This window comes from Magnolia sinica, chromosome 16, assembly GCF_029962835.1.
Source record: "Magnolia sinica isolate HGM2019 chromosome 16, MsV1, whole genome shotgun sequence".
NCBI classification, from domain to species: Eukaryota; Viridiplantae; Streptophyta; class Magnoliopsida; order Magnoliales; family Magnoliaceae; genus Magnolia; species Magnolia sinica.
Window position 1 is genome coordinate 19,166,583 of NC_080588.1, and position 22,348 is coordinate 19,188,930.

Here is a 22,348-nt window from a genome sequence, read left to right on the forward strand (position 1 = left end):
CGACCAGTTAACGAATCGTTCACCTTTTATCTCCATCAAGACTTGTTCCTGGGGCTTATTGAGAGGGGTGTAGTTGGTGAACTTGCTGTCTAGTCGTTTGTTCGACTTTCGTTCATCTCGAGGCCGATATTCCTTTCGCTTATTGTCGGCGTTGGCTGAGTCGACGTCCTTCTTCGTCAATCCCTTGGCCGAGGAGTTTCTATTCCGAGCCGCTTCTCGTAAGATTCTAGTTTCCTTGACATTGGAGTACTTCTGCGATTGGGCCATGAACTCAGCCAAAGTGGATGGAGGATTTTTATCCAGGGAAGAGAGAAACGACTTGTCTCTTATCCCTTGCATGATGGAATTCAAAGCCGTTTCGTCTGAGTGTTTTTGGACCTATAGTAACTCGAGGTTGAAACACTGAATGTAGTCTTTAAGGAGCTTTCCGTCCTTCTGGACTACATTGTTGAGATGGGCCGAGGCTTTGAGCCTTTTCTTGCTCCCTATGAAGTTCGTGATGAAGACCTCACTGAGCTTGTCGAACGAGCTAATGGACCTCAGTTTCAATTGTTTGAACCAGAGTCGGGCAGCATCGGTTAAGGTGAGCGAGAAGGTGCGACACATCACCTCATCCGAGGCGTCATGTAACTCCATATAAGTTTGGAAGAACTCGATATGCTCAGTAGGGTCGGCTTTCCTGTTGTATGATACAATTTGGGGCAAACGAAACCGATCGGGAGCCGAGCGTGCATTATATCAGCCACGAATGGTGATTCCTTCTCTTCCAACCCAGATGCATTGTTTGTCCGATTCTACTTTATATCCGTAATTTCCTTCTTCAGCGCTAGGAACGCGGCCTTTCAGGGTGCTTTGCTATCCATCGTTCCTTCTGCCGGGGATCGGTTGAGTCTCCTCCGGTCTATCTTGTGTCGAAGGTCGGAAGCAGGCAACAGAGCCGTTTCCAAGACGTGAGTCGAAACGAGCTTGGGAGGCCCTTGATGCTGGCTCGGTTGGGGAGTGGCCTGGGGGGCAGACGATTAATGATTGACGAAATGTCGGACGTCGCTCGATTGTTCTTCCCTCGGATTGGGCTGCTGCATTTGCAGAGGCTACATCCGTTCCAGCATCTGCTTCATGTAATTCTTGTCGGCCCTCATATCTTCGACTTCTCTTTCCAGTGAATCACGTCGCCTACTCCCTCCAGTGTCCTGCTGCCCATACTTGGACGGGCCAGAGGTGGATGTTCAAGCCGGAGAGCCTTGGCAGCTCTCTTGTCGTTCTGGCCGATCCACGGTTTGTGGGCCGCGTTCTGCCGGCGCAGGGTTGCAATTGGAACTGCCTCTGGAGGGGTTTAGGTTTTCTTCTTTCCTCTTGTCATGGCAAGTTACAGTGTTTTGATAGAGCGGAACACGACTTGTAATGTTGTTCCCATAGATGACACCAAACTGTTGATGCAGTTTTTAGCTCACCCCCCTTTTAGCACTTGAGTACCTGGTGCCTGCACAAGAAGAGGAGAAAGGAGACCCTAACTAGTTTAGGGGACCCTCCGATGCTTAAGTCAGGCCTGGAATCTGGGTCAATGGTAAAGGTTTAGGGGTGAGAAATGGATGAGTTTTTTGTACCTTTTACCGTGGGTAGATCCTCTATTTATAGACGCAGCGTAATCCCGTGGCGTGTAGAACTTTCCCTGAAGGAATTGATCAATATCTTTTAAGGATTTTAAGATCTTTGAACCCCTAGATTTCCGGGATCGGAGTTTATCCTCCGAAGATCTTGGAGGGAGATTGATCTACCTTCTTGACTCAGCTCTAATTTCGTAGGAGGCAATAATAGTTGAGATTTGGCTGATTGAGGTTCGGCTGACCGTTCACTGATTTGGATATTGGCATATTTGGACGGCTTACACTGGGCGTCTGACTGATGGCCGACTCATGGCCGACCTTCAAGATAGCTCGAGTTGATGCAGGGTCAAGGCTCGATTTGTAGCCGATCGATGTACAGAGTTGGCCTGAAGTCACATCTGAAAGACCTCTTGAGTGTCCGTAAAGGTGTATTGGCCTCTGTGGAGGTCTCGCCCTTTGGCTCGAGACATGTAAGCTTCGGGCAGGCTCGGTGCCTGGTAAGTCCGGGCCATGTCTCTCCTTTCGGCGTTCTGGACATGTGGGCATCGGTTAGGCTTGACGCCTAAGGAGTCCGAGCCATGTCAATATACTTGGTTCACTCCATAAGCTGACTCATCTGACTTGTCATATTTTTCTCCCAACAAGTTGTTTCCATGGTTGTTCCAAGCGATTTTTGTCTGACTTGCATTGTCATTCAATGGTATCTAAGATTTCTTGAGCCAAAGAGTGATTTGTTCTTATTTCGAGCAGGGTGTCTACGATATCACATGGGTACTGTGTGTTACTGTCGTGGGCCCATCATGATTTATGTGCTTTTTTAATCCACGTGGTCTATCCTTTTTTTTTTTTGGCTTCACGGCATGAATCTAAAAAATGAGGCAGATACAAATATTAGGTGCACCACACCCCACTAAGCAATTCTGATTGAAGGCCCACCATTAAAAACTTACGAGGGCCCTTGCAATGTTAATTTGTCATGCAACCTGTAGATTAGGTCTCAAGCAAAACACAAATGTCAACTTTTGTAGCTCGGAGAGGTTTTTAATCGTGGGCGTTCAATAGCTGCTTTTTCCCGTGTTGTGGTTCACCTGAGTTCTGGATCAGTCTCGTTTTTAGGCATATTCTCTTAAATGATCGGGCAAAATGGATAGATGGCGTGGATAAAACACATACATCATGGTGGGCTCACGGAACTTTTCCATGAACCCGAATCCCGTTTTGCGCTCGCCGACTACTTCGATCCGTTTTTTTTCTCGGACACATACACAGAAGTCGGAAAGGCGACTCCAGTTTCTTCCAGAGAGCGAAGTACGTTTGTTGTCGGAGAGAGATGTCGTCTTCATCTGCAAGCGATCCTCGGCAGCCGTCCAGCGCCAAACCCTATGTCCCACCGACGGTTGCCCCGCAAGATCTACCCGTCGATTACTCTGGCTTCATCGCTATCGTCTTCGGAGTCACCGGCGTCATGTTTAGGGTTTGTCCGCTCTTCCTTTCATGATTCCTCTCTTTCTTTTCTTTCTTTCTACCCGATTAATCAGTCAGACCTGAAATTTTCACCGTTCCTGATCTGAAATTTGTAAAAAAGAAAACTATCCGCAGCGGATGCGCGTAGTCCCTCAGTTTGGTGATCGAAACGTTGAGCTGATGGACGTTGCCCGAAATATCTTCCTCGTTTGTAGATCCTACCCCTCTAATCCTTTTCTGGACCCTTCCTTTGTATTGGATATGCGTTGGTTAACCGTTGACAGAAGGCCGAGCATTGAATTTTAGGTGAAATTTCGGGGGAGGGGGGTGTGGTGGTTCAGGCACAGTGGATTCGGTAAATCTATATCTGTTGTTAATAGCCAATCAAGAACTTCGTGTCTCAGACACCCAGATCCATAGCTCCACTGGCAGACTGAGTGGAGATACCTTGTTTCAACACTTGAGGTCTTGGTATCGATCCCCAGCGGGGGTGGCTAACATGGAGTGTGTGTACTGACATGGGTGTGTACTAACAAGCTAACCCAACAAAAAAAAAAAAAACAAACTTCGTGTCTCAGAGCTAGGTCCCTTTCTTTGCCTTGGTTCCTGAGATCAACAGTCTGGATCACCAACTTGTTGGGTCTAGCACCGCGGTGAAGTGATCTCAGCTGCAACTAATGCTAGGTGCATGCGGATAGCTTGGCAGGTTATATTTTAAATTATTATTATAGATCGAGTAACAAGATTACATGACCGAGTTGAGGAGCTGAAACACGGATCTCATCACCCACTTAAATCAACCACATGTGAGAACACATGCCAATACACCTCCCCGATCCGATGGTGAAGGTGTTATACCGACAACATGGTCCCGGTCAAATGCAAGTGGACGGGCCCTAGATTAGATGTCTCATCTCTTCTTTCTCTCACCTCTTAGTTAAGCAGGGGAAGGTGCAAACGCTATGGTGCAATTCACAGTCCAACAAGGAGCAAGATAACACAATCCACCTGAAAAGAGCACAAATGTACAGCCCACTAGCTGGAGACATGAGTGTGTGGTCTATTAGATGGGACCGCGTGTACACAACTTGAAGAAAGAACACAAAAATGCGGTTTGTGCACTTTAAGTGCAGAGAGAGAGAGAGAGAGAGAGAGAGAGAGAGAGAGAGAGAGAGATCATGAATCAACCCCTATTTCTGCTCATGACACCTGTAGGGGCAAGAGGCTCCCACTAGGTGTTGCCACATGTCCCCAACATCGCCCACTCAAACTCGTAGTGGGGGCACTACTTTTTCAGTCCACCTTAGCAATGTTAACTGACATCATATACATGGAGCATGATTTAAGGAGTTGGAATCAGTCGAGATTCCAATGTCTCTATAAATAGGTGTCTATATGCTAAATGGCCACCACACTAGCACACAACTTCTCAAGCTCTCCAAAGCCTTTCCTAGAGCCGCATGACCACACCAGATGGGGACAACCCTTGATCTAGGATCGTTCTGCCAATATATGCACTTATGAATATATCAAGTTCAAATTGAAAATCTTTTGCAAATATTCTTTGAATTACATATGTATAATTTTATGAAATAATTTGCAAATCACTATACCTCAAAACTAGAAAACGTTGCTATGAATAAGTTTCAAAGTGTGTAATCATGTTCTGGGAACCCGGTGTTGTTACCAAGGGGTCTTTCTCATGCAATTGCTCAACTTAGAATCGACCAACCTGCTTTCCTAGCATTACATCCCTGACTAATCAATCATGACCATCGGTACTGTACACCAGAGTAGGGAGACTCAATCTCATCCTGATGCGGACATCATTGGTGCACCCACCCCCTAGAGTGTACCAGAGGAGGAGGCGTTGCCGACAGAGTATCGGAGTGGAGGAGTTGATGTGGATGGATGATGGGTCCATTGGACCCATTTTCTAACGCGCTACGAGTGTATGAGCGGCATGATTGAAGGCCCATGGGGTGGATTTTACACCCTGTCGCACAGGTGTTTTAGTTTTATGCGTCTTTTTGTTCTTTTCCTTATTTTTAGGGGCTTTAGTGTACATTTTTTTCTCCGTGGATTATATATACACTGTGAGAAATCCTATTTTATTAGTGAATGAATGAGAATTCGTATGCTTTCTTCCTCTTTTACCAAAGAGATTAGGGTTTCAGGATTGGCCCTTATGTGTTGAGGATTTCACCTCGGTTTCAGATTTTCTTTCTTTCTAAATCTTCGAGGTACAAGAAAAGATAAGAATCAACAATCTTCTTTTCTTTGATGCGCTAGAATCCATACTCTTTTTCATCTCAAACCTATCTCTTCTTCATCTCTTTCGTTCCTATCTGGATATTCCCTTTTGGTTTGAACAGAAAAGAGGGATGGCTAGTTAGTAGAACCAGATGTAAACTTGACTGTGGACTGGCTTATGATAGATCTGGGTTATCCTTATATCCCTAGGTCATCCATTTTTTTACTGTTTATGTGATTTTATGCTAAGGGGCATGATCCGAACGGAATGATTTCATCTCTGTGTTGAGATTTGCTTAATTCCCTTTATTGAAAACAGTTAGTTGATTAATTTTATTATTTGAATATCTTAAACCTGATTATACATGCATCTAGGCTTAGGCCATCACATGTCCCTGCACCAGTTTTGTATTAGAGCTTGGTTTTTAGCATAGGTTAGTCTATCGACAATCCCTCTGTCGTGAAAGTTTACTAAAGAACCCCTTAACCCAAATCGTCAAAATCGTACGCGTACCGACTCTGCAAAGGGGACATACTTTGTTGAGTTTAGTTAGCCCTTTTTCCTAGGTTTTGTTGAGTCCCCATATAGATCTAGGCCTAGTTGTATTGCATTGGTATCAACAATTATATTTTCACTTTTTTTTTACCCATTTGCACACCTAGATCTAGGACCCTTCACTTTTCATTCTTGGTGTATGCCCACGCACATTGGGCGTGGGTTTGGTCTCCATTACACCATGGACTCTGATTAATTTGCCAAGGCTATGGAGAGCCTAACTAAGAGAATGGATCAACTGTTTTAAACCTTGAGGGGTGAGATCGCGCAACAGTTTGCACATTAAGATTGTGGGTTTACGCGTATAGAGGAGAGAGTTATGCGCTTAGAGGTTGGTACTCCAACCGCCACTATAGGTGGTGCCTAGGCGACTCTTGACACTGGGGTTGTCAATTAGTCCCAAGTTGTGGGCCCCCCTTACCACCCAGACAGAATCGTGATCCTGTTTTTTCCGCCCAATAGGAGGGCCATGGTGGGGTGTGTCTTTAACAACTTTAGAGATACCATAAGCACGAGGACCCTGTCGCTAGGGTCATGAAGGGCATCGACCTTGATGCCCCCATTTTTTATGGGAGATTGAATCCTAAAGTTTTTTCCGACTGGTTAGCAGACATGGACCACTTATTTGAGTGTCACGGTCTGCCAAACCCACGATGGGTCGTGTTCGCCAAGATGAAATTGGTGGGCCAGACAACACTATATCGGGAAAATGTGGAGCATCGTCGAGAGCGATCTGGAGAGGGGCCAATTATCTTTTGGATTGAGATGAAAGAGTCGTTGTGAGAGAAGTATGTTCCCCTTTCCTATAGGCAGAGGCTGTTAGATCAATGACACACTTTGCGTCAAGGATCCACGACGGTGACCGAGTACATCGCCAAGTTCGATGAATACATGATGAGGTGCGATGTGGACGGGGACCCTGCTGTGATTCTCTTCCGTTTCCGTATGAGCCTCAGGCCTAAGCTTCAGTGGGAGCTCACGTTATACATGGTCACTAGTTCGGAACATGCTTACCAGGTGGTGCATGAATTGAAGCACTATGTGCGTTAGTCTAATGTGAGGGGGCTTGATCTTCGACCTACTGTGCCTAGAGTAACTCCGCAGGGAGTGAGACCCTAGGTCAGAAATCAACCCAGAGCTCAACTTGGTACCCAGCCAGTCAACATAAATTGAGGTAACAACGCGGCTGGATCAAGTACTAGGCCCGCGATTCCAAGGCTGTGCTACTGCTGTGGTGGCATGGGTTTAGATCACCGTAGAGTGTTCAAATAAGCGTGGGTGCATTGCCTTTGTTTCCAAACACCCCATAGAAGAAGAAGTGGCAGATAAAGTTTAGGTGACCAGTGTTTTAAATATCGACAATATCAGTCGATATATCCCATGATATATCTTGTATCCCAGTTGTGTGATATGAAACACATAAGTAGTGGGATATATCCCACATGTTCAATCCGGTGAGCATTTTTTTAAAAATTTTTATCCAATTTTTTTTTTTTTTGCAAATCATGTTAAATCAGTGTCAAATTGTTACAAATTCATGATAAAACGTGAAAAATCATGGATTGTGAGCTTCAGTTTCAAGATTTGGAGGGGGATTGACTTGCAAAAAATTGAAAAAATTAAAAAAAAATGAATTTCTCGCAAATCGGTTGCAATCCGTGGCCAAACATAAAATAAAAAATGTATACAACATGATCTAGTGATTCTTCTTTTGCTTTTAAATATATTGCTAGTGTTTCTACATGTCTTCTTACATTTATAAATTATATGAATACACTTTGAATATACTTGCATTAATTCATTTAGACAACACATAGATTAGGACCCCATAAAAAGAAAACCTATTACGTGCACTTGTTTTTGGTAATATTTTGGTTTATAAGTGTGTATTGATATCTTTTTTAACAATCGCTTAAGTTTCATTGACAAATTTGACCAATTTCCAATGTTTCCAATATTAAATGCGATACAATCGATATATCCCATGCGATAACCGATACGTATCCGTATCCCAATGGTGCGATTTGTAATGCGATATCGATATTTCGAACAATGAGGGTGACCAGGATGATGAGGAGATCACTATCTTATCCCTTGAGCCGGCTAGTGATGCTGAGGATGAAACTGTGGAGACTGCCCCACTTGTAATGGTGAGGTGCTCCTTGACCCAGGTGAAGGAAAGTGAAGATTGGCGCAGAACCACCATTTTCCACACTTACACCAAGCGTGGAGAAAGGAACTACAAAATGATTATAGACAGCGGGAGCTGCGAGAATGTAGTTTCCCCAGTTACTTTTAACTCACCTGGGGTTGAAGTAGTCCCTCACCCCAACCCATACAGAGTTTCTTGGGTGGATGCGACTATGGTGTCTTGTATCCGTTACGATATAGCTGTATCGGCCGATACGTAACAGTAACGGCCCACACCGTTACGTGATATGGAGTGGAGACGGGCCCCCCCCCCCTCCAATTCTGTGACTGTAACGGGCCTAAAGAAAATATGAAAAAAAGGAAAAAAAATACCCTTTTTTTTTTTCTTTCTTTCTTTCTTTTTCTTCTTCTTCTAACTCTTCTTCTTCTCCTTCTTCTTCTTCTAACTCTTCTTCTTCTTCTCCTTCTTCTTCTAACTCTTCTTCTTCTTCTCGAACTGTTGCGGCTGCGGCAGTTCTTCTTCTTCTTCCTCTCTCTCTCTCCTTTCCCTCTTTTCTTTTCGGTTTCCCTCTCTTCTTTTTCATTTCGGTATCGAAAACGGAATGGACTGAAACAACCACACACTTTAAATTTGTTTTTTAACGTGTTCCGTGGTGCACGCTGAACAGTGCACTCACACTATTTTGTTACATGGGCCCGCCTTAATTTATGTGTAGTATATCCATGTCGTCCACTATAATGTTTATTTTCCATCGAACCTGTTGATAAGGTCACATGAACTTTGACCTTGATGAAGGGATAACACAAATTGTAGCTTGATATAAACAAAAAAATGTCTTAAGAAAATTTTAATGGTGGGAATTAAATCCTTATTTTGTGGTTCACCTAAGATTTGGATCAGCCTCATTTTTTGGACCAGGCCCTAAAATAAGTTGCCAAAAAGGATGGCCCACATGGATATACAACAAATGCATTGAAGTGGGCCCCACTTTTAAAGGAATACTTACTAGTAGTCCACTGAAGATTTAGATCTACCTGAATTTTTGGACCATGCCTTAAAATGAGTTGGCAAAGCAGATTGATGGCATTGATATACAAATGCATCGAGGTGGCCCGCCTGGCCCACTAGTGGTCCACCTGAGATCTGGATTTACCTTTTTATTTTTTCCCAATTGTTTTTTGAAATAAGACCATTTGATATTTTTTTTTGAAATAAGACCATTTGATATTTTTCATTTTTCACTGTCGAACAAATGTCCACCAATCCATTAGTGGGATAAGTGCCAATAGATTGCATTAATTTGAGGTTAGTTTGGGGCATCAAATGGTCCCCGAACCAGCCCCGAATCGACAACACTATTTACCTCAATTTAATTTTAATTTTTTTAAAAAGATTTATGGGGAAAAATGATATCAAATTGTTAGGTATATGAATTGCATAATAGGATATAAAAGTCCCTAAACTCTATATATTGAAATAAAATGCATGTGAGTCATGAAGTATGCAATGCACTAGTACTATAAATAAAAGGAAAAATTGAAAATATAAGATGTTTTGGTATTGCATTCATTATAAGAAATTTATATGGATATTATATAGTTAGAAAACTAAATATAAAAGGTTTGCAATTAATTCCGGGTTGTTTGGTTCATAAATTCATCAAATAGTCCGATACAACTTCTCACCAAAGAGTGGACCGTTACACCACCATGAACATGTTCCAATTTATAAATGAATGCATATTTGGAATGCTTAGAATATTCCGGATTTAATCCATATTTTTTCATATTTTTTTGGGAAAAAAAAATTGCATCGTTACGGGCCATTACGCCCCTGTATCCGTATCAGTATCGGTGGGCACCGTTATGCCAACCGATACCGATACAGAATACCTTGGATGCGACATCCCTCCCTGTGACCCAGTGTTGCCTTGTTCCGATTGAGTTTGGACCATACAAGGACAAGTTGTGGTGTGATGTGGTTATGATGGACGTTGGTCATATCATCTTGGGAAGGCCACAACTCTATGACAAGGATGTCACAATATTTGGGCGTATGAGTAATTATGTGTTTAAATAGGAAGGAAAGAAGCTTGTCTTGAGCTCGCTCCCTCCCAAATCGTCCATTAAGAGCGAAATATATTGCGTCCCTAGGCTGTTCTAAGAGTCAAAGGGCGCCTCGGTCTAAGTCTCTCCACATCATAGATGCTAAGGAGTTTGAGAGAGAGACTTAGGCGGGGACTATGGTGTACGGCCTACTGGCTAGGGAGAGTACACCCGAGGTTGCTTGGGGATACCCCAGGAGGTTCGTCTAGTTCTAGAGGAGTTTCGGGGTGTCTTCCATGAGGACCTTCCAGATGAACTTCCACCGATGCAAGACATTCAACATGCGATAGATCTCGTCCCAGGGCGACCCTACCAAACCTCCCTCACTACAGAATGAACCCCACCGAGCATGTCGAGTTGAAGAGACAGGTGGATGAATTGCTTAAAAAGGGATTCATTCGTGAGAGTTTGAGCCCGTGTGCTGTGTTCGCGCTTCTTACGCCCAAGAAAGATGGCATGTGGCGCATGTGTGTCGATAGTAGAGCCATAAACAAGATTACTTTCAACTATCGGTTTCCCATCCTAAGGCTTGATGAAATGCTTGACATGATGGCCGCCTCTACCATCTTTTCGAAAATTAACCTCAAGAGTGGTTATCACCAAATTCTTATTCGCTCGGGAAATGAACGGAAGACTGCCTTGAAGACAAAGGACGGGCTGTACAAGTGGCTGGTTGTGCCCTTCAGGTTAACCAATGCCCTGAGTACGTTTATGAGGGTGATGACCGGGGTGCTACGACCCTTTACGGGCCAGTTTTTAGTTGTGTACTTCGATGATATTCTCATCTATAGTATGTCCCCTAACCATCACATCGAGCACTTGAGGCAGGTTTGTAACACCTTGTGCGCAAAAAAGCTCTATGCGAACCTCAAGAAGTGTTCCTTCTTGACCTCCCGAGTTATCTTCCTGGGGGTCGTTGTGTCATTAGGGGGTATGTCTGTAGACCCTGAGAAAGTCAAAGCCATTGTTAATTGGCCTGAGCTGCGTATCATACACGACGTGTGAAGCTTTCACGGCTTAGCTACGTTCTATCGGCGGTTCATCTATGGATTTAATTATGGCTCCCATTACAGATTGCATACAAAAATGTGAGTTTCAATGGACTAAAGCCGCGGCGCGAGCTTTTTCAGAAATTAAAAGGATGGTGACGGAAGCACCAGTCATGCATTTACCTGACTTTGCCAAAGTCTTTGAAGTAGCATGTGATGCTTTAGGAATTGCCATAGGCGGAGTGTTAAGCTAAGAGGGACATCATGTGGCTTTTTTCAGTGAAAAGCTGAATGAAGCTAAACAACACTACTTCACTTATGACAAGGAGTTCTCTGCGGTTGTGTAATCATTGCGCCATTGGCGGCATTATTTTTTACCGCAAGATTTCGTCCTAGTCTCTGATCATAAGGCCTTGAAATATTTGAGCTCTCAAAAGAAGCTGAGGCCTAGATATGCCAAGTGGGCACAATTTCTTTAAGAGTACATGCTTGTGCTTAAGCACAAGGCCAAAAAAGAGAATAAGGTTGTTAACATGCTTAGCCATCGTGTCAGGATGATGCGGTCCATGAGCATTGGAGTTACAGGCTTTGAGCAACTCAATTGTGAGTACTCAAACTGTCATGATTTTGGGATCATTTACGTGTCATTGTCTAGTGACCCACCCTCGAGGAGTGCGGAGTTCGTCCTTACAGATAGATATCTTTTTAGAGGTGACAAGCTCTGTATCCTACGCACATCCCTCTGTGATTTTCTAGTTTGGGAGCTGCATGTTGGAGGGATGACATGTCACTTTGGTTGAGATAAAACAATTGCCATTGTGTTTGATTGTTTCTATTGGCCTAATCTCCAGCGAGATGCGGTTAAGATTGTAGGGCAGTGTTAGACATGTCAACTTGCGAAGCAGAGGAAACAAAATACATATTTATATCCTCCTTTGTCAGTTCTATATGCCTCATGGCAAGATGTTAGTATGAACTTCATGCTTGGGCTTCCCAAGACTATTTGTAAGCACGATTCCATACTCGTGGTTGTTGATCGGTTTTCTAAGATAGCCCATTTCCTACACTGTTATAAGATCTCAGATGCCTCCCACGTTGCTAAGTTACTCTTTTAGGAGGTTGTGCGACTTTATGGAGTACCTAGATCCATCGTGTCTGATAGAGATACTAGGTTCACTAGTTATTTTTGGAAGACTCTTTGGCATCTTTTGGGTACGAGGCTCCAATTTTTTTAGCATATCATCCCCAGTCGGATGGTCAAATAGAGGTAGTGAACCGTAGCCTAGGGAATTTGTTGAGATGTCTGGTTGGACACCACCACAGGACCAGGGACACTGTTCTTCCCACAACAGAGTTTGCGTATAATTCTTTAGTGAATAGGTCCATAGGAATGAGCCCGTTTGAAATTGTTTTCGGTCTTACCCCCGGAGCCCCCATTAATTTGATCCCCATGGCTACCCCACAACGTCCTTCAGAGTTAGGAGAGTCCTTCGCCTAGCATATACATGCATTGCATAGTGAGATCAGGAGGAAGATTAATTCAAGTAATGAACATTGTAGATTTTCTGCTGACGCTTATAGGAGATTTAGGGAATTTCAACCTGGAAATGACATCATGATTCGTATTAGGTCTGATCGGTTTCCACCTGGATCCGTGAAGAAGCTTCATGCCTGTAGTATAGGCCCACATAAAATTATGAAAAGGTTGGGGTCTAATGCTTATGTTGTTGATATCCTTGCTACCATGGGCATCAGTTCCACATTTAATGTGGAAAATCTAGTTCCCTATCATGAACCATCACCTTTATTCACTGGTTCTCCTGTTTCTTTTCAGACCCCCCCCTATATATGGACCTTGGACCTTCATGTACCCATCTTACATTCTCTTCCACCTGTACTGAGAATAGACGAGATAAAGGAAATTTTGGACTTCGAGGCGGTTTCTACACGCTCCGGGGGTTTCCAGAAATTCCTAGTCAAATGGAGAAACGGGCTTGTTATAGATTACTCTTGGATCACGGAGACAGAGCTATAACACATTGACCCCGATTTGCTCGAGAGATACAGAAGTTCACTTTTGCCAGTGGCGAATTCTTCCTACTTGAGAAGAATTGATGTGGACATCAGTGGTGCACCCTTTCGAGTGTACTAGAGGAGGCGTCGCCGACAGAGTACCGGAGCGGAGGAGTTGATGTAGATGGACATCGAGTCCATCGGACCCATTTTCTGACGCGTTACGAGTGCAGGACTGGCATGACCGCAGGCCTATGGGGCGGATTTCACACCTTGTCACGTGGGTGTTTTATTTTTAGGTGTCTTTTTGTTCTTTTCCTTATTTTTAGGGGCTTTAGTGTACTTTTTGCTTTTGCCGTGGCTTATATATACACTGTGAGAAACCCTATTTTATTAGTGAATGAATGAGATTTCATATACTTTCTTCCTCTTTTACCAAAGAGTATGGTTTCAGGATTGGCCCTTGTGTGTTGAGGATTCCACCCTGGTTTTAGATTTTCCTTCTTTCTAGATCTTCGAGGTGTAGGAAAAGGTAAGAATCAACCGTCTTCTTTTCTTTGATGCCCTATAATCCGTACTCTCTTTCATCTCGAACCCATCTCCTCTTCATCTCTTTTGTTCCTCTCTGGATATTCCCTTTTAGTTTAAACGGAAAAGAGGGATGGCTAGTTAGGAGATTCAGATGCAAACTTGACTGTGTACTGACTTATGTTAGATCTGGGATATCCTCATATCCTTAGGTCATCCATTTTTTACTGTTTACGTGATTTTATGATGAGAGGCATGATCCTGACGGAATGATTTCATCTTTGTGTTAAGATTTGCTTAAGTCCCATTGATTGAAAACAATTAGTTGATTAATTTTATTATTTGAATATCTTAAACCTGATTATACATGCATCTAGGGTTAGGCTATCACATGTCCCTGCATCACATCCTCCTATATACAAATGTGGATATATGAGGGCATAAGGTTCACCTATGTGATTGGCTTGCTTGCGTAATGTATTGATTACATCGAATCAAGTTCCAATAGGTAAATTAGCTATGAAGTAGAATCTAACTCAATGCTCTGAGTATGTGGTCACTTACTAATGCCGCAAAGTGGATGTTGCTAGGCATATGTCGGGTCTATAATGTGCAGGTCCCGCCTAAAGCGCCTGAGTACTGATTGAGCTCATTACTCCTAACTTAAATCTATTCAAGTCAAGATATCATTAGGTGACAGAGGTCTTGCCTAAAGCGCATGAGTGTGAACTTAGCACAACAACTCTCAACCTGCTACCATTGTGAATGTCATTCGACTCCCAGAGGCTCGTCTTCAGTTACTCAAAGCTATCCAAGTCTCATCCTTAATCACTCGAAAGCTATACACCGTGTGGTTGCACGAATGCATAAGTGCCAACATGTGCGAAGATTTATTTGAACGTGCCTCAAAGCTATCCAAGTCTCATCTGTAGTCACTCAAAGCTATCCACTGTGTGGTTGCACGAATGCATAAGCACTAGCACGTGTAAATATTTATTTGAACATGCCCAACGTCAGAAATCCAATACTCCATATACATAGTTGTGATTTGAGGTGGCCACCCCTCAACTTGCGTTACCTCATCTTCTGCATTGTTACAAAAGGCTGTTATGCCTCAGCATGCTTCCTTATGCTGGACATGCCCTCCAAGCGCATGTCAAGGGTGGTCAATTCCCATACGAGTAGGGAAAAATTGCCTGCTAATGAAAAGAAAACAATGGACCAACACTGAGTATACAATCTAGTGCTGATGATTTTGAGGCCTAAAAAAATTGATTACGCATGAATATTTAGTTAATGTATAAGGTTATTTAGAGAGTTCATTTCATAAATATGGTTTTCAATATAAAACATTAATAATTTACATTTCCCACTCTCTGGAGTACATGGACTCTATCCTAGCTCATTTGCGCAAGTCTCACATATTGCACAATGGGATCTCTACCATCATAAGTTAATAAGTAACGGGGAATATAACTGAAAATCTGACACAAAATTGTCACACTCCCACCTTTACAAAAGATGCCAAGCTCTCTTAACTCCTACATGCCTGCTATCTATTTAAAAAATATCTCTAGCTATTGGTTTCATCATGTGATTGGCTGACATTTCTCTAGTGGGAATATATTTGAGTTATAACATGCCCATATTTCACTTGATCTCTGACGTAGTGGGATTTAATCTCAATGTGCTCGAATTTCTTATGGTGTTTTGGATCCTTCATGAGATTTACAGTCGATATGTTGTCCATTTTTTTAGCAGCAGGAACAACACCTAAGGTTTTTAAAAAATCTCATAATCCACACACTTCTTGAATAGTTGCAAAACATGCAATATATTCAACTTCCATATTCGAAATGGCAGTTGAAAATTGTTTCTTACTACATCATGAGAAGACATCATCACTATTCAAGATAAATATATAGCCTGAAGCAGAATCGCTTTCATCTTGATCCCCCTCCCCCAAGATATATTGGAATAAGCCTATACCCTCAACTCGACGCTTGGTAACACAACATGTAGTCCTTCGTTCCTCGAAGATGGTCAAAATCCTCTTGACCACTTGCCAATGCGCTTGACCTGGATTACTTTGATGTAGGCTCACAAGGCCTACAATATAACATATATTTGGCCTAGTACAAAGCATGGCATATGTTAGGTTGCTTAACGTACTGGCATAAAGCATGGATGACATAGCCTGCTTTTAAATATCAAACTGGGGACATATACTTCTATTTGATTTAGAATATTTATAGATAGGAGTTTTGACTGGCTTGGAATTGTGCATTCTGAATTGTTCTAAAATCTTACTTAGAATGCCTACGACAAGTCGCATTTTCTTGGTCTAGAGTGGCATTCACATATAATTGTTTGCTAATAAAATATCATTGACATTTCTCATATATATATATATATCAGTGTTGTCCTTATTGTACTATTTACGATATGAATCGTACGGTTGTATGATATGAATCGCAATTCTAGATGAATCGTACCGATCAAATTGTGAATCGTACGATTCGATAATCAATCTTCAAAACAAGCAGCGTCCAGTCAAAAAATTGATTTTTTTTTTATTATTATTATTATTTTTTTTGGGGGGGGGGGGGGTTATTTTTGTTTTAAAGTGTATTTAGGCCTTGACCTTTTAAAAAAACATATTTTGCAACTTTTGAGAGATTTTGGAGACTTTTGGAGCTTGTAGGCCATAGGAAACCTAGAAAAAGAAATCAAGATATATTTTTCGTTGCTCAACGAAATCGAACGCCGCTTGTTGCATTCGATTTTTACGTTAAAATAGGTAAGAATACATGTAAAATATTCAGTTATTACTTTCCATTTTATTTCTTTCATATATTGGTAAAAATATGGGTTTTTTAAGAAAAGAAAAATAAAATATTATGATTTTTTTAATATTTTGTTTTTAGTTTTTTGTAATTCTTTTTTAGGGCTTTTGTGTTTAAAAATTATTTATGCCCCGCATACATTATAATATCACTTCTTTTCTTTCTTTGGAGAGATGGTAGTGAGATTTGGAGTTTATGTGGGCCTAAATAGTGTTTTTTTTTTCCCAAGAGTTTTCTTATTTATTTCTAATGTACACTAGTTTTCTCTCATTTTAAATCAATTTGTAATCTTCTATGTTTGTGTAGGGCTGCCTAAATAGTTTTTTTCTTTTCTTAATATGTATAAAGGCTTGGCTTGTTACTTGTGTGTTGTCGACTTGCCATGTTGGTTCGTTTTGAGCATTGAAGATGGGAAAGAAATCGAAGACGAAGGACAATGATCTTACGTGGGAATATTGTTCAAAGATGGAGGAGAATAATAATATCCACCTAAGATACAATTTTTGTGGGAAGGCATATTGGGTAGGTGTGTTTCGAATGAAACATCACCTAGCCTGAACAAAGAAGAATGTTGCGGCATGTCTTCAAGTAGGTGATGAGGTAATAGAAAAATTCAAGAAATTATTGGATGATAATGTTAGTGAGAAGAAGCAACAAGAAGAGATGGCATATGATGTTGGAAGGGTTCCTATAATTGATAATGTCAATGAAATGGGTGATGAAAAAAGAAAGAGAACAATCGATGATTTTATGGGAAAGAGTGGACCAAAAGAAAAACAACAAGCCATTCTAAAGAAAATCTGGAAGAAAGGAGATAGAGACAGTGTGTGCCTATCTATTTCGTGTTTCCTATATGCGAATACTCTACCATTCAATCTTGTAAAGAAAAACAACAAGCCACTCTAAACAAATCTGGAAGAAGGGAGATAGAGACAGTATGTGCCTATCTATTTCGCGTTTCCTATATATGAATGCTCTACCATTTAATCTCGTAAAGAGCCCATTCTTTACTCCAATGATGGAAGCGGTTGCTGTATTTGGGTCGGGATTGAAGCTTCCATCATATCATGAAGTGATGAATAAATTTTTAAAGATGGAGGTTGAGTCGTTAAAGAAATCCGTTGATCTATATAAGAAGGAATGGGGGAAGACTGGATGCACGATTATGTTGGATGGGTGGACTAATGGAATGAATAGGTCGATTACAATTTTTTTGGTTAATAGTCCAAGTGTTACGGTATTTTTAGGATTTGTTGATACGTTTGATATTTCAAAAAACGTGGACAATTTGTTAGAGTTACTTGAGTCGATGATTGATGAAGTGGGTGAAGAGACTGTTGTGCAAGTAGTTACAGATATTGCATCTGCCTATGTGAAGGCGGGTCAGTTGTTAATGGAGAAGAGGAAGACATTGTCTTGGTCTCCATGTGCGGCCCATTGCATAGACCTAATGCTTTTAGACATTGGAAAGCTGCAAGTTCATTCAGAGGCCGTAGTGAAAGCAAGGGCTATAACGGTCTATATTTACAAACATTGTTGGGTCTTGAATTTGATGAGGAAGCAAGAAATGGGGAGTTGACTCGACCGGCCGTAACACGGTTTGCTACGTGTTACTTAACTTTTAAAAGCATTCATGAAAATATAATTGGCCTAAGGTCAATGTTTACCTCCAAAGAATGGGAAGGTAGCAACTTCTCCAAGATGGCAAAGGGGAAGCATGTTTGTAGACAATTTTGGCCGATGTAGATTTTTGGCCATCTATCAAGTTTTGCTTAAAGACCAGTCTCCCATTGGTCAATGTGCTACGGTTAGTTGATTCAAATGAGAGGCCGACCATGGAATATATTTATGAAGCGATAGATTAGGCGAAAGAGGCCATACCAAAAAACTTGGGAGATGTGAAGAAACGATATTTGGCTATATGGGAAATAATATACCAACAGTGGAATCTTCAATCACATAGGCCCTTACATGCAGCGGCTTATTTCGTAAATTCGAGATTTCATGATGACAATTTTCATTCGGATTTAGACATTAAAACTGGCATATATGAAAGAATGTTCCTTGATTCAAGACAGAGGGTCACCGTTGATGAGCAAATGGATAAGTTCAAAAAGGGTTGTGGTTTATTTGGAAGAGAGATGACAAAATTAGCCAGAACGACGAAGCAAGCAGACAATTTTACTTACAATAATTTTGCTTCTTTGAGTTTGATTGTGTGCCTATTATTTATATAAATTATATGTGATTGTGTTTTAGGTCTATGTTGGGAGAGTTATGGAGATGAGTATCCAGAATTGCAAAAGCTGGCTATTCGTATTTTAAGTTTGACATGTAGTGCTACTGGTTGTGAGTGCAACGGGAGCACTTTTGAGCAGGTGAGACATTATTGAATTCATTAATCAACTTGTGAATTCCCTAGTGAGTAGTGACTAAAAGCCTTATATTATTACGTTCATGGGCTTGTAGATTCATTCAAAGAAGATGAATAGACTTGAGCAACAAAGATTGAATGCGCTCATCTTTGTAAAATATAATCTCCAATTCGAAGTCCGTCATGCAAAGAGAGAGAAGGACCAAGGGCTTGATCATATATGTTTATCAGATATGGAATCTGATGATGAATGGATCACGAAGAAAGAGGATCCCACACTTCCTACAGATAAAATCTGGATGGACATAGGTGAATGCTTTGCTGAAGGCTTGGAGGATGTGCAAGGTGTAGGCGGATCCACATCAGAACCAGATGGGCTACGTGGTATGACTCGTATTCTTATTGTTTCATCTTGTAGTGTAGTCTTATAATTATTAATTAATAATTTAATAGCTTATATTATAAAGAATTTTGTAATAACTATTTTGTAGGTCCTAGAAAACTTGTTATTTGAAACAAGGCAAAGGGAAAAGCAAAAGTGGGAGAAGTAGAGGAGGAAGATGAGTTTATTTCGATATCAAATTTTGAAGATGAAGATGATGTTGATAATGTTGACCTCATTGGTGATGATGAGGACGATGAGGGTGCGGCTGAGGAAGAATATATTTTGTTTGGACTTTTTATTTACTTTTTGAATTATAGAAACAAGTGAATAGAGCATTATACATGTAAATGGGGATGGGAAAAATGTTATTTTTTGAATTATATAGAAAACTTCTATGTACATGGGATGGGAAAAGGGATTATTATTTGAACTTGATTATGACATGATGATATATGCATGATACATCCTTTTGTTTTTTTTACATATTCATGACAAAATGAATGATTGATGTGTGTGTGTGTGTTTATTTATTTATTTATTTTATTTATATACAATTTTTATATATTTTTATGACATGTTTTCAAGGTATCCCGTATCGGTATCGGTTGGCGTAACGGTGTCCTCCAAAACCGATACGGATACGGGGGCGTAACGGTGATACGGGGGCGTAACGGCCCGTAACGGCGCAAATTTTTTTTTTTGCCAAAAAAATATGAAAAAATATGGATTAAATCCAGAATATTCTAAGCATTCCAAATATGCATTCATTTATAATTTGGAACATGTTTATGGTGGTGTAACGGTCCACTCTTTGGTGAGAAGTTGTATCGGACTGTCTGATGAATTTATGAACCAGATAACCTGAATTTGATCATATATTTAATTTTCTAACTATCTACTATCAATGATAGATATATTAGAATGAATGTAAAATGAAAATATCTTACATCAGGTGTTTGCAATTATTTTTGAGGAATTTCTCGAACATACCTGTGGTCCTGTGCAGTGTGGTCGAACATACCTGTGGACGTGACTGTGATTCTTGTCTATGACTTGTCATCCTCAAGTCAAGAATATTAAAAAATAAAAAATAAAAAATTAGTAGTGTCTGATATACTCCCCTGCAACTTGATTAAGGATTACTTGATTGGTTGTCAGGGGAGCTATTTTAAATACAAGTTCGGCAGTGTCAAGTGTGTGCATGGCTTCTTGCAATAATACTGTTGTGAGCTGTCTGCTGCAACAAATACTTACCTTAACACAAATATATACTCACAAGTCACCACCAAAATGAAAATCTGCTTTTTTGTGGTTGCTCGACCTCCACATCATCGTCATCGTCACCATCAGGCTGAGGCTGTCCGATAGGTGTAGGTGCTACATATCCATAATATCCAGTGCCAGAAGGAAATACTAGATCAACGAAACTAGAGGATGACTGATCCTGACTAGGCAACGACTCTGACCCGGAATAAGGATATCTACCAGTGCCCGTCGAATAGCCATACTGGTGCCCATACTCAGGCTGTTGAGAATCTTGAGATTGAGAGTGCGTCTGCTGTGATGAGTAACTTGGATTTGGATCTGGATATCTATAATCATATGGATATTGATCAGGAGGGCTACTCCAACATGAATGTGATGGAACAGGCTCAGTATAACCATCATAATTCAATTCACCATAAGAATATCCATCATAATAACCAAGACCATGAGCCTGCTGATGTGGACCTCCCGGACCGGTGCACCACTAGATGTACCCACCTCCTGTTTGTATCGTGACTCTGTACACTCATAAGTCCGACCTCGTGTACCACCTCGTCATTGTTCATCGACATCATGATCTGTAGGCAGTGTATAGGGCACCGAGCAACACCGAAGTGCCGGCACCGGGGCGGGGTCATCGTCTTCATCCGCACGATCACGCTACCATTGCTCGTACTCTTTTGTTGATCTTGAGCCGTATCTGTACGTGGCATAAACGCCCCTCTTACTGGGTCCAACACATCCGCACGACTCTCTTGTTGAGATCTTCTTATTTCTTGGTCATCAATTTCCAATTCTTCACTATCCTCTTCAATTTGTTTTTCCCTTGTTTCCAACCAAGGTAGAAGTGGGTCATCCTCATCATAAATATTATCCAAGTTTATTGGACAGTAGTCTCCGTCATCAGTAGCTGTAATGCTCCTATGATGTCGTCGCATTCTTAGTTTTATATTGTAGTGCATGAAGACAAGTCTATCTAATGTTCTAGTCTGCAATCTATTCCTATTCTTTGAATGAATGAGCGCAAAACAACTCCAATTCCTTTCGCAGCTAGAGGAAGATGTTGTCTGGCTCAAAATTTCTACTGCAATTTTTGGAGAGCCTTCGTACTCTCTCCGAAATTAATCCACCATTCGGCCGGTTGCAATCTAGATACTGCATGCTGTGCAAGAGCATCTCCAAAGCTACCAAGGCGATTTCCAAATGTATCTAATTCATTTAATGCCTTTATTTGCAGATCTAAGTCAGGCTCTAATCTCTTTATCACATTTTTTAGCCCGACACGAACTTCATCATCCGCAACAAATGATTGGGCATATCTATACCTAGGATTTAGGTAGTAACTTGCATGAAGATCGTGATGGAGTTGGTTTGTCCATCTCTTGTCGATCATCTTCCAATAAGTCTGCCAACTTCTACAATCACGTTGAATTGCAAGCTTTACCTTATCCATGGCATCATATATGAAGCCCATGGTAGGTGCTTCATCGGATTCAACAAGACGGAGTACCCTCATTAGTGGCTCCATCACCTTTAGGATCGCCTTGACCTTCTTCCAATATTTGTTGTCCCGTATGGTGTTCACAACTTCGACCGGTATTCCTGATGTCTTCTTCCCATGTTTTGTGTTGAGCCATTCTCGGGAAGCGAACATCTCACTCAACTCTTCTCTATGCTGGAATAAACTCTCTAATGCTATAAAGTTTGTTGCGAATCTAGTCGCCGCAGGCCTCAACAACTCTCGTCCTTTCGTAAACTTTCTCATTATTGCAACTACTTGATTATGGTTGTAAATAAACGTCGTCACTTCCCT

The 22,348-nt window shown here is 41.3% G+C and overlaps 1 protein-coding gene across 1 annotated transcript in view; it reads left to right on the forward strand.

The window, feature by feature from the left end:
• Positions 1–2,797: 2,797 nt before the first annotated feature.
• Positions 2,798–22,348, forward strand: part of LOC131228624 (protein Asterix) — a 48,008-nt gene continuing 28,457 nt past the window's right edge. The window contains exon 1 of the mRNA XM_058224406.1: positions 2,798–3,078. Coding sequence (XP_058080389.1) covers positions 2,935–3,078 — 144 coding nt within the window. The 5' untranslated portion in view covers positions 2,798–2,934. The remainder of the gene's footprint in view (positions 3,079–22,348) is intronic.